This window comes from Mus pahari, chromosome 11 (genome assembly GCF_900095145.1).
Source record: "Mus pahari chromosome 11, PAHARI_EIJ_v1.1, whole genome shotgun sequence".
Classification (NCBI taxonomy): domain Eukaryota; kingdom Metazoa; phylum Chordata; class Mammalia; order Rodentia; family Muridae; genus Mus; species Mus pahari.
Window position 1 is genome coordinate 2,874,745 of NC_034600.1, and position 11,597 is coordinate 2,886,341.

An 11,597-nucleotide genomic window follows, 5' to 3' on the forward strand; every position below is an offset into this window, starting at 1 on the left:
CTTTTTTTTTTAAAAAAAAAAAAAAAAAAAAAAAAGACAGACAGACAGACAGACACACACACACACACACACACACACGAGAAGGGCTAAAAAGCCATGTCATTTGCTTGCAGGAAAATATATGTATACAACCACAGGTCATCAAAGTAAGTCAAAATAAGACCCATAAAGACAAATATACCACTTTTTCTTATTGGGGAGCTGATAATTTGCACACATGTGTAAATCTTATATTCATATATATTATTTAAATTAGAAATGAGACTACCTGGGGCAATGAATGAGAACAGAGGGAAGCAGAGGTGTAACTACCTTCAGCCTCTGAGCAATCTCTCTATCCCCCAGTCAAAAGCCAAAAGAACTTCCGAACTTTGCCTTGAGATCTGGAAAGCCAAAGTTTTTAAAAAGATAAAACCCTGTGCCGTGCTCTTGGCAGAAACCAAAGATGTTATTACAATGACAAATATGGAAGGAGACCGTTGAGGAAACAAGAAATAAAAATCAATGGAGAGGCATCAAAATGTAAATTGATACATTCATGCTTGATAATCCAACTTATCTCAATTTAGTTATCCATCACTGTCTCCAGGGGTGCGTGAGGCTCTCTTCTGCACTGCATAATTACTTCACAAAGGCAGCAAAATAGCCAGAACCCTTACAGGTCTCCCTTGAGGCCAGACTCAAAACTGCTCCAAAGAGTTAATTAAGAAATTATCTTGTATCGTGGAGATGGGTCGTGCACAATATGCAGATCTGGAGGCCACAGGTGCTCTGCTACACCTTGCCTCTGCTGTGTGGCTGCTGTCTGCTCTGACTCTTTCTCTTTTGATAACCAGGGAAGGGTGAAGGTACCCTGCCTTCACAAAGTCAGCTCCACCTTGCAAGGACTCACACCCTCTGTGCACACCCTGACCTGGCAAGTGAGAGTCCATGGAAACACTGCCCTTGGGATCCAGGACTGAGGCACCAGGCACGAGAAGCCTGTCTGTGGCCTCAGGCACTAAGCTTGTCTTCTCTTCCTGAATATAGTGTTCTGTCTATAATGTTATCATCTTGGATAACACTTCATTAGTGCAATAAACGTGTCCCGGGGGCAAGGCTGGATTGCTCAGCCTGCTCCATGCTAAGCAAGACAGTTAGAATTTGATCCCTGGACTCCCACAAGTTGTCCTCTGACCTCCATCGGGCCATGCACCCTACACACATAATAAATAAATGGCCAAAATGTCTTGAGTCCCCATGGATTTTTTTTTTAAAATTTTATTCTGAAAGTAGAGCAGGGTCCAAAGTTAGAGCATGAACACCTCCTGTAGGTCATGATGCTTCAGAATTCGAAATAAGAGGATCAGAAGAGGGTTGGAGATGCAGCTGACAGGGTGGGCTTCAAACACAATCAGCTTTGCCTTGCAGGCTAAACCACTGTACGGTTTGCGTCTGGCGCCCTCCAGTGGCACTCAGAGTCCTATAGTCGAGACTCATAACCCTTGTATTCAGTAGGAGGGATTCAGTTCTTGTAAATTTATCGTGATGAAGAAAGCGATAATGAGGATTTCCAAAGTGTCAATTCTTTAATCCTGTAAATGTTCTGAAAATCTGCCGAGAAGATTAAACCTGGCTCGCCTCTGGTCGCCAATTCTGCTAACAATCTCAAGCTAATTCATCCCAGGAAAGGACAGGGTGAGTAAAATCCTGCATTTGCTGCGGACCCAGGGAGTAGAACCTCCTAGCAAGTGCACTGGCCTGCTTTCTCAGTCACCAGGTGTCATTGCTAGGACACCTCACGGGGGAAAGCCACTTGTGAATCACTGAGGTGGCTGAACCTTGCAGAAGACTTGAATTCAAGTTCATGTTCGAGGAGGTCCAGGACACATCCTTTTAATGTCCCCTGTGCTAGTGATATTAATGAGGTTGTCTTCTGTCTCCTGTGACAGTCAAAGTAGAGAAGACTTCAGTGTGAAAGAAGAGGGGGAATATGCTGGAGTGGGGACTACGTTGTTTATAATAGATTTGGTGTATACATTAATGATGTCAATATATAGAGTGATCTAGAGTCTTCCTACACTCAGATATCTCACTCCTCCTATATATATATATATATATATATATATATATATATATATATATATATATATTAGCTAGCCATTATCATTTTACTAGGAAATAAGATACAGACATTGGTCAGAAGTCATTCGTGAGCATGAGCTTGTGCTCTCAATGAAAAGAAAAAGCAAGATAACATCTTCAAAGCTTTTGGAGTCCTGAGTCCCAGGAGGCTTGCAGACCAGCGTAGAGGGTTGCGGGCCGCTTACCTGTGAGGAACCGGAACGAGAACCCCCACCATGCGAACTTACCGCCGGTTTCCAGCCAGCTGGACCCGGAGGATGGAGGAGGCTGCGGGTCTCCCGGGCTCCCAGACGCTGCAGCTGCGGGTCCCAGGGCGCACGCAGGTGTCTGCTAGGGAAAAAAAAAAAAAAATGAGAACACCTCAGTGAAAATGAATGCACTTGGAGCCGTCAGAGACTCTGCTGGCCTTAGAGCCAGGACTCACCTGCTCACTGATCTGCGCCAGCAGCAGCACCCAGAGCGCAGCGCAACCTCGGGACTCCATGGCCCCAGTGCCCCAGGGCTCACAGGATTCTGCTCAGCAGTCTAGACTGGGTCACTGGATACTCCCGGTGTTAGCAGTATGCTAGGGTGCAGAGGACCGACCCGGCAAAATCGCAGGGTTTCCAGGCAGCGATTCCACCATGCACATCAGAGTTATCACTGCAACTTCGTTCCGCACTCGGAGGTGGAGTGGCAGTGGTGGCGGGGCGGCAAGCCACAACCAAGGGACAGCAGGGAGGAGGGTAGAGAAGGAGAGGGCAGGGCTAGGGAGGGCAAAGGAGAGGAGAGGGGAGGGGATAGAGGAGGGAGTAAAGCATGGAGGAGGGGTACCAGGAGGAGGAGGAGGATAAGGGAGGAGTGGCAGGGAGAGGAGATGAAGCTGACTCCTGGTAAGTACTGGGCATCCTTCACACCTATAACCCAGCAGGAGGGTGTTTTGTCCACCTACATGAGAACTTAAGGTAGAGACGAGGCCAGGACACAGTCTAGCTGTTCACCCCTGTGCTTTTGTGAAAAACTGTCTTGGTGTGTTACTCCAAAGTCCTCTGCCACCTGCCGCCGCCTCTGCTCTGTGGGACTTCTCACCTAAGGGTTAGATTGAGCTTTTGAGCAGCATAGGGCCAGGCATTCGGCATTCATTGTTCTCTAGTTCTCCCGCTGGTTACAAATCCTCTGGCGTCCACCTTCCCTTCTCATGGTGGGAGCTGTATAGGGAGGAATATATCTGCTTATGAATGAATGGGAGTCCTTAGTTGCCCCGGGGCACGTGAAGAAAAGGGGTGAATGGAGGCGGGGCAGGGCAGGGCAGGGTAGGGCAGGCTATAAGGAAGCTGGGTTTCTTTCTCACGCCTCTAGTTTTTCATTGGACAACAGTGGCTGATTTCAGATTGACCTTAGACTCTGGCTGGCCGGCTGGGAGAGCAGGTGTGAGATCACTGGGTTCCCAGGGCATCCCAGTAGGAAGTCAAGGAGCCCCAGCCTAGACCAGACCAGATCGATTCAAGACAACCAGTGAATTCTCTCTCTCCAGGCCGGCGTCCTGGTCCATCATGACCTGTGTATGTTTTTGAGTATGAGTGTCTTTTGTGACCATCAGTGACTGAGAGTGTCTGCCGCTGCGTGGGGACAGGTACATACAGCACTGAGCGCACGGGTAGATGTTTCCATACGTGGGACTGCCAATGAATGTCCATCCCAGCAGCTGCCCTCCACTTCCTTCTGCTGTCTCAGGTCCCAGGCTCCCTGCAGCTGCCATTCTAGGGTCCTCCATTTGCAGCTGCACTGACCTTGCCTGGTTTGCAAGGCTGAGAAGGGGGATGGCATGGTGAACATAGCTGCAGTTTTCAGGGTGCTCGCCCCAGCCTACACTGGACTGAGATGCCCCAGAATGGCTCTTTATAAGTGGGAAGCATCATACATCTCAGAAAGGACAGGGCAGAAACAACATAAACTGATCTGTGTACGTATATCCACATCTCTCTCTCTTCTGCTCCCTCCCTTTCTCTCTCAGTCGTTCATATGAAAAATGTCGTCAAAGAGTACAGTTTTGTTGACTTACTGTTTCATTCTTTTATAATTCCATGCACGTACACTACATTCTTTTATTAAAGCCTCCCATTATCTCCTCTTAATCCCTCTCTATTCCACCTGGTCCCTCTCATTCCATTGTTCCCAAGTCTGTCTGTCTGTCTGTCTGTCTGTCTCTGTGTGTGTGTCTGTGTGTGTCTGTGCACACATGCGAGGGGGGGAGGAGAACAGAGGAAGAGAGAGAGAGAGAGAGAGAGAGAGAGAGAGAGAGAATGTCTTAGTTAGGGTTTTACTGCTGTGAACAAACACTATGCATGACCAAGGTGACTCTTATAAGGACAACATTTAATTGGGGCTGGCTTACAGGTTCAGAGGTTTAGTCCATTATCATCAAGGTGGGACCATGGCAACACCCAGGAAGGCATGGTGCAGGAGGAGCTGAGGAGTCTTCATCTGAGGGCTGCTAGGAGAAGACTGGCTTCCAGGGAGCTAGGCTGAGGGTCTTAAAGCCCACACCCACAGTGACACACCTACTCCAACAAGGCCACAACTTCTAATAGTACCACTCCCTGGGCCTATACTATCCAACCGAGAGAGAGAGAGAGAGAGAGAGAGAGAGAGAGAGAGAGAGAGAGAGAGAGAGAGAGAATTGAATTAGGGCTTCCTGAATGCAGATGGAGATTACTTACTGTGACATGGGCAATGTACCAGTGACTATGTCACTGAGGAAGATGGCTCCCTCACTCCTACAACCTTTAGCTATCTGTAGTCCCTACAGGAGAGAAGGGACTGATAAGGCTTGTCTGCAATGGAACTTTGATGAAGCCCATCTTATGAAGGTTTCACAAAAGTAGCCATGAGTTTACCACACTAATTGCCCAACGGTCCACTAGTGGCATGACTGCTACAGGGACAGCCATGTGCTTTCCTGTTGGATTTTAGGTCCACTACCCCCGAGGAAATCATTCCTGATACTATACACCTGATCAAAGCTCAGCTGGGGATGTCAGAAACCTTAGGGGGAAAAAATCTACGACTGCTAAATCGCGTCAAACTGACTTCTAAATTTTTATGTTTACACTCATTGTCTTGGGGTTTCTGTTGCTGTGATAAAACACTACAAGTAAAATCAACCTGGGGCGCAAAGAGTTTATTTCATCTCACAGCTTGTATTACAACATCCAGGAAAGTCAGGTCAGGAACCTGGAGATAGGAGTTGGTACAGAAGGTATGGAGGAATACTGCCCTATTGAGTTATTTCTTCTGGCTTGGTCAGTTTGCCTTCTACAGTAAGCAGGACTGTCAGCCGGGAGCGGCAGAGCCTATAGAGCTGGTCCTTCTCACGTTAATCGTCAATCAAGAAAACTGTACCTCAGGCTTGCCCATAAGCCAATCTTTTCTCAGTTGAGATTCCCTCTTCCCAGGTGAATTCCATTTGTATCAAGTTGAGATATAAGCAGCAACCATAAAATAATGTTGCTCTTAGCCTTAGTGACAAAAACGTACATTGTAACTTTTATGCAAAGGTCTGAATTTGAGACTGTCCTTAAAACACCTGTTTCCTCCCTGTCTCCTCCTTCCTGAGCATACTCCTCAGAGTCCATGTTCTCAGCTATGGGCTGGGATGGACCAAGGTGGGCAGCACACCAAGTTCTCCAAAATGCCCCCTAGAAAGAGAAGGGCTTCTTCTGGCTGGGTGCAGAGCTTCATGTGTTTGGTAAGTGGGGGTTCTAAGTGTCCCCAGTCTTGGCCAGGGTGACATGAAGGGAGCCAGACCATCCTGTGGGCTTTCTTTCACAAGTTCCAACAATCACAAAGGACAGATGGCTGAAATTATACATTCACTCTTACAATGTAACCTAGCACAGTCTTAATGAGACTTTTTCCACTGTGAAGAGGCAATGTTCTTTACTAGGGCAGACTCTTTCCATTTCCCTCGCCTGTGCAAGGAATCCAGTCTTCACGCTAGAACCAGGCCCTTGGGACAGCACATGGGCCGACTGAGACTAAGAAGAGCCGAAGGTCAGAGGTCAAAGTGTGTTAACACACCCCTCCCTACCCCCAGGAGGAGCTACAGGAAAGGATGGGGAAGAAGTAAACAACAGAATATGGTCCTCCTGAAATGGGTGAGTGGAATTGAATGCTCACACTATGTGGGGTTTGTCCTTACAATATTGGTGCCTGGTCTTCCGAATGTATAGAGAGAACATAAACTTTAAATCAGAATGTGAATTTCTCTAATTTAAAAATGTCCTATTCCAAAGTAAGGGCCCTAACAGAGGTCTGTGTTCAGGAACATGTTCTGTTACTTTTGTTTAGCAGCAGGTCAGTCTACTAGAGCTTGGACAGAATCTGCCTTGCTGCCTGGTTTTGTGCATACAGGTGTTTTAGAACTTGGCCCATTGGCTTACAAATTGTCTATGACTGCAGTTAACTCCAGTGGCCCGTGAAGGCCAGCCAGCATACTGTTGGTTCTTTGTGGAAGAACTCTGTGGACACATTGCTTCTTCTAATTAGGGGGCTGCATTGTCTCCTCTTGACAGCAGGGGCTCATTAAGAAGTCCCTGTGATGGACTGGTGGAGTACCTCAGAGGTAGACACTTGCCTAGCACGAGGGATGGCACAGTTCCATTCTTAGCAATACAGGAGGAAGAAAGCCGTTTGAGAGGATGAAAAAGAGAAAACAGAAGTGCTCAGTCAAACGTCTGGGATGAAGAAGCTGCAAAGTGGCCAAGTGCTGACCTTTCTGCCATGCTGTGGACTGGAGAAGCAGGCCCTCCCCTCCCCCCTCCCAGAGGAAGCGGCATTTTAGGTAAGGACTTAACATTGTCATCAGGCTTTTGTGAAGCACATAAACTTTGACCCCCAAGCAATGCAAGCTGACACAGACACATTCCCTGGAAAGCGAAACTGCCATTCCCACAACAGCATTGACAGAGGTGTGTGTGTGTGTGTGTGTGTGTGTGTGTGTGTGTGCCGTAAGGGCTGCTTAGTCTGCACTGGGACCAAGTCTACCCTGCACAGAAGTCAGGCCAACAGCCAGCATCACAATGGTCACAGGTACTCAAGGGGGAAACTAAGGACGGGTCCCGATGGCAAACACTGGCAGTTCATGTTCTACTCTGAACAGTTTGGGTCGGTATGAGCACTCCATGCAGACTGGAAGAGCACAGTGCCGTGGGCACAGAGACGGGGTCTTGCCCTTCGCAGTTTGGAGGGCTGAGCAGCATCAGGCTCTTCCTCATAAGTCACAGGTGAGCAGCTGCCCCACAGAGAAAGCAGAACAGCTCAGGTTACCACGCCTGACACTACTAACTCCATCTGTTCCATGGAAAGGTTGTACCAGGTCAGGCTTCAGGACATTTCTACCCCAGCCTCTCCTTTGAGCCCACTAGAGGGTGCTTTCTAAACCTGGAAATAGAACTTCCCCTCCATCATGAAAATTAAGCATAGTAAGAAGAAATACAAGTATGTTTATAAAAGAAATTAAAAATTTCAGTCTGGGGGAAAATAAGGGCTGGGGCCGGCCCTGTATCCTCTTGGTTAGAGCTTCCTGTGATCATGGGGGGCATAGCTTTGAAAATCAGGGTCCTTGAAGAACTTCTCTTCTGTACCAGATCTCCTACCCTAGACTCATGGCTCGTTGTGATCCCTTGTTCAAGCCCTATCTAGTCACAGCACCTCAGTGATGATAGGGTTGTAATCCCTGGGTCCCAGGAACAAACCAGAACTGTCCTGATGGCTGAGAGGGGAGGGCAGAGCCACCCTGGACTCCATCTGCAATCTGCTACTCACTACGTGTGGTTTTCCCTCCTCTTCATTTTGAGATGTCACAGTTCAACGATAAAGGAAGAAAGAGAAGCTGACAGCAAGAAAGGTAGAAAGTACTGGGGTTCCAGTTCATAGCTGCGCACTTATATTTATCTCCTTCCGTTAACTGAGTATGGATAAGCTTACTTCCAACAATACTAACAATTTACACAGTGCTATACTATGTTCTCAGGGTGACACTATCTATACTACTAATCACATAGTATCCAATCCATAAATGTTTATATTAACAGTATAAGATTTTTAGTTATGTAAGCAGTGGTGCAGGAGGAGACAAAGCCCAGCGGTGCTGACAGAGACCTCCACTCAAGTGACGCTAGGATTCATGATTTTACTGCAGAAGGGAATTCTGAATTAGAGCATGAAGTGGAGTTAGAGTTTATTAAAGAGTGTTTTCTTTAAAAAACAAAAACAAAAACGGGTGTTTAATTTAAGCGGCGGATAAACAGGACATGATGCAAATGAGGTCTACAGTCCGTTTTCTTCATACTAGTGATGTATACGAGTTTAATAGGTTCTGAAGTTATCATCTTTTTTTTTTTTTTTTNGCCTGCCTCCGCCTCCCGAGTGCTAGTTTAAAGACTTTTAAAGACTTACTAGGACTTCAATGAATTCACAGGGAGGTCCCTAAGGAGCTCGGGGTAACACAGAGAAGCAGCCTGCAAGGTAAAATGCAACATCACAAAGCACAGACAGGAAGTCAGGGTGTAGTCAATGTAACATTTTGTTTGTGAGCTTCTTAAAAGAATCTGGGAAAGGAGGAAGGTGAGGAAGGTCACACTCAAGGTCATATTTGCTCAGGCATTAACTGTGAATCCTCGCTGTTTAACCCTGTTGTTTGGAAATCTCTCTCCGTGAAAGGAGCATTGTCCACGCTGACAAACTTCACTGCAAACACTAACTATACAGCCATTGCTGAGTCGTAGCTGGTGCGAGGATGCAGTTGGACTTCAGACTGTGGGATTCTTTCTCTTCCCTGCATCCCCCGTATTTCCTCTTTTTGTCCCACCTTAGCTACTGTACAAATTTTTCATCATGAATTGTGATGGCCAGTATCCCACATGAAATACTGTGTCAGTGTTCTATGTGCCACTGCAGTGATGAACTCCTTCCCCTTCCACGGTGTGGACTCTATCTCAGAGCTGTCACTCAGACACTTTTGAGACACTGTGTTCTTCCAAGCCTAGCCACATGGTCCGTCATGGGGCAGGAGGAGGAGAAGGGATGACTTAGGAGATCTGCTTTATCCGACTGGACACAGAGGTAACAGTCACTGGGGAATCTTGCTGTCAATCACCTGCTGCCTCACTAGAAACCATCAGAATGTGAACGAGCTGCCAGCAAGAGCATGTCTGGCTTGCTCTCTTGCATTTCACTTTGGCCTGTGGTCCTGATCCTACGCTGCAGACTGGCATGGGAATGTTGTCAGGGTGGTTGCCTGGTTCCCTGGCATGAGAAACATAAATGGTCTCAGTCTGAGATGGTCACACTGACATGCTGCCACATTCTGCTGACAAAGCAGTTCCAACAAGCTGTGTGATGCAGGGGAACATATCCAGTGGTTTTCCAGTGGAGCTTCAAGGACGAATAATGACAAGGATAGAGGAGAGTGGCTCTGTTCACCCCCATCCTGCTGTGTTTGTTAAAAGCTGCATCCATAGACAGGTTATTCTTTGCTATAATCTTTGCTATTATTCTCCATGAACATTCATTTCCATTCCTTTATGACACGGCAGGAAACCAGCAAACAGAACTGAGCAAATTAAACAGCAAATTAAAGGGGGAAAGATTGATTTTTTGTTCACAGTTTCAGAGTGTCACAGTCCCTCAGGGTGAGATGCTAAGTAGAGCCTTGGTGTGTGTGGCAGCAAAGTGAAGTCAGATTCTACTAAAAATTAGCATTATGAAGCTTAAGAACATGAGAAAATGGCCAAAATTCATCTTAAAGTTAACACTGATATCAAGAACCTTATTAACCCCATAGTGATCCTTCCCAGCCAAGTCTTACTTAAGCTCAGCCTTCCACCATGTATTTGGGAGCAACTCCCCAAAGTAATTAAAGCTGACACACAGAATACATAAAAGCTAAGAGTGTGGAGAGGCTGTTTAGTAATAAAATTCATGGCAGGAAACCAGCAAACAGAACTGAGAGGGCAGGAGTGTGCACAGAAGTGTGTTTTAACTTGGGTCCGACTTATAAAGCAGTGTGCCTGTGGTTTTAAAGGTCTTAGATTTTATTTCAGAAGTAAAATGTAATCATACATTCAAAAAAAGGGAGAGACTGTTACGTAATATTAAATTAAATTAACTTCTATTTGTTAGGTAAGCATAAGAAAAGTGTACACAGTACTAACCTAATTTATATTTGTTAGGTAGACATAAGAAAATGGAGAACAGTATATAGTACTGAAGGAGTCTTCATTTTCTCATATCTATAATGGGTGTGATAAAAAAAAAATGGATCTATGGACAAGCAGTGGACTCACACCAAAATCCCAGAATTTACTGTGAGTTAACAATCAGTTTGGGACTGACTGATCCTCCCCTCTCTCTCCCCTCTCCCTCCCTTCCCCTTTCCCCCTCCCCCTCCCCTCCCCTTCCTCTCCCCCTCCCTCTTCCCTCTGTTCTCCCTCTGTGTCCCTCTCCAGTTCCTTCTCTCTTCCTAATCACAGTCCCTATACATATCCTATCCCCATGGGTAGTTTTTAAGGATTGACTGAGTTAATGTTAATAAAGGACTTAGAATGAAACATGGCACATATAATTACTTTGAGCCTAAAACAGTTTTAATAGATGTTGAATATTCTCAATGAAAAGTATCCCATGTTATTTGAAAATCAATGAGATGGGTAACAAAGCTTTCACACCAGAGTGGAGACACACCCGAGAGGCCTTTCCTTGGCTCTGAGTGCTGCCTCCAAACAATTGGTTTACTCCGGGAAACAGCTCCAGGGACCCTTCAAGAATGAAGATTACATCTCTGGAATGGACTGTAGCATTTCTACAGCTGGAGACATGGAACTGCTCAGCTTAGTTAGGTTAGTCTCCTTTGCCTTCCTGACACCTTGTATCATCTTAAATACCTTCAACAAGTGGAAACACTGTGCACCAGAGCCACAGGAATGACAGAAGCAGAGGACCAGTACTACCACAATGTTAATCCAGTCATGCTGTACCTAATGCCCTGGGCAGGTTCAGGACAGGCTCAGTGGGAGCCTCGGTGATCGCAGCTCCTGTTTTCTCTGATTCCTCTTTGGAGCAGTTTGTTTCACCTGTGAAACATTCTGATTATGAATTCTAAGTTGACAGCCAGATGAAATTATTCTATGAACTAGACTTTTTTGTTTGGTTAGTTTTGGGATGTGTGTGTGTGTGTGTGTGTGTGTGTGTGTGTGTGTGTGCAGAGCTAGAAAGGTGTGGGGAGTGAATCTGGGATGAGATAGGAAGGGGAGTGTAGTGAGAGATTAAAATGATAAAAATATGTAGTACACATGATATTCTTAAATAATTAATAAACGTTATATTTTTAAAGAGAAAGGCTGATATTTCCCAAGCTGTCCTTAAACTGGTTCCATGGCAGGCAGAAAGCAGCAGACTTTATCATGCGAGTCAGTGTGTGAGTCCTTAGAACT

General features: G+C 46.1%; 1 protein-coding gene across 1 annotated transcript in view; it reads right to left on the bottom strand.

The window, feature by feature from the left end:
* Adamts16 (ADAM metallopeptidase with thrombospondin type 1 motif 16) overlaps positions 1–2,635 on the bottom strand; it is a 106,396-nt gene extending 103,761 nt beyond the window's left edge. Inside the window, exons 1-2 of the mRNA XM_021208625.1 lie at positions 2,549–2,635; positions 2,352–2,454 (exon numbers count right to left, since the gene is read on the bottom strand). Of these exons, the coding sequence (XP_021064284.1) occupies positions 2,352–2,454; positions 2,549–2,608 (163 nt within the window). The 5' untranslated portion in view covers positions 2,609–2,635. The remainder of the gene's footprint in view (positions 1–2,351; positions 2,455–2,548) is intronic.
* Between the last annotated feature and the right edge of the window lie 8,962 nt (positions 2,636–11,597).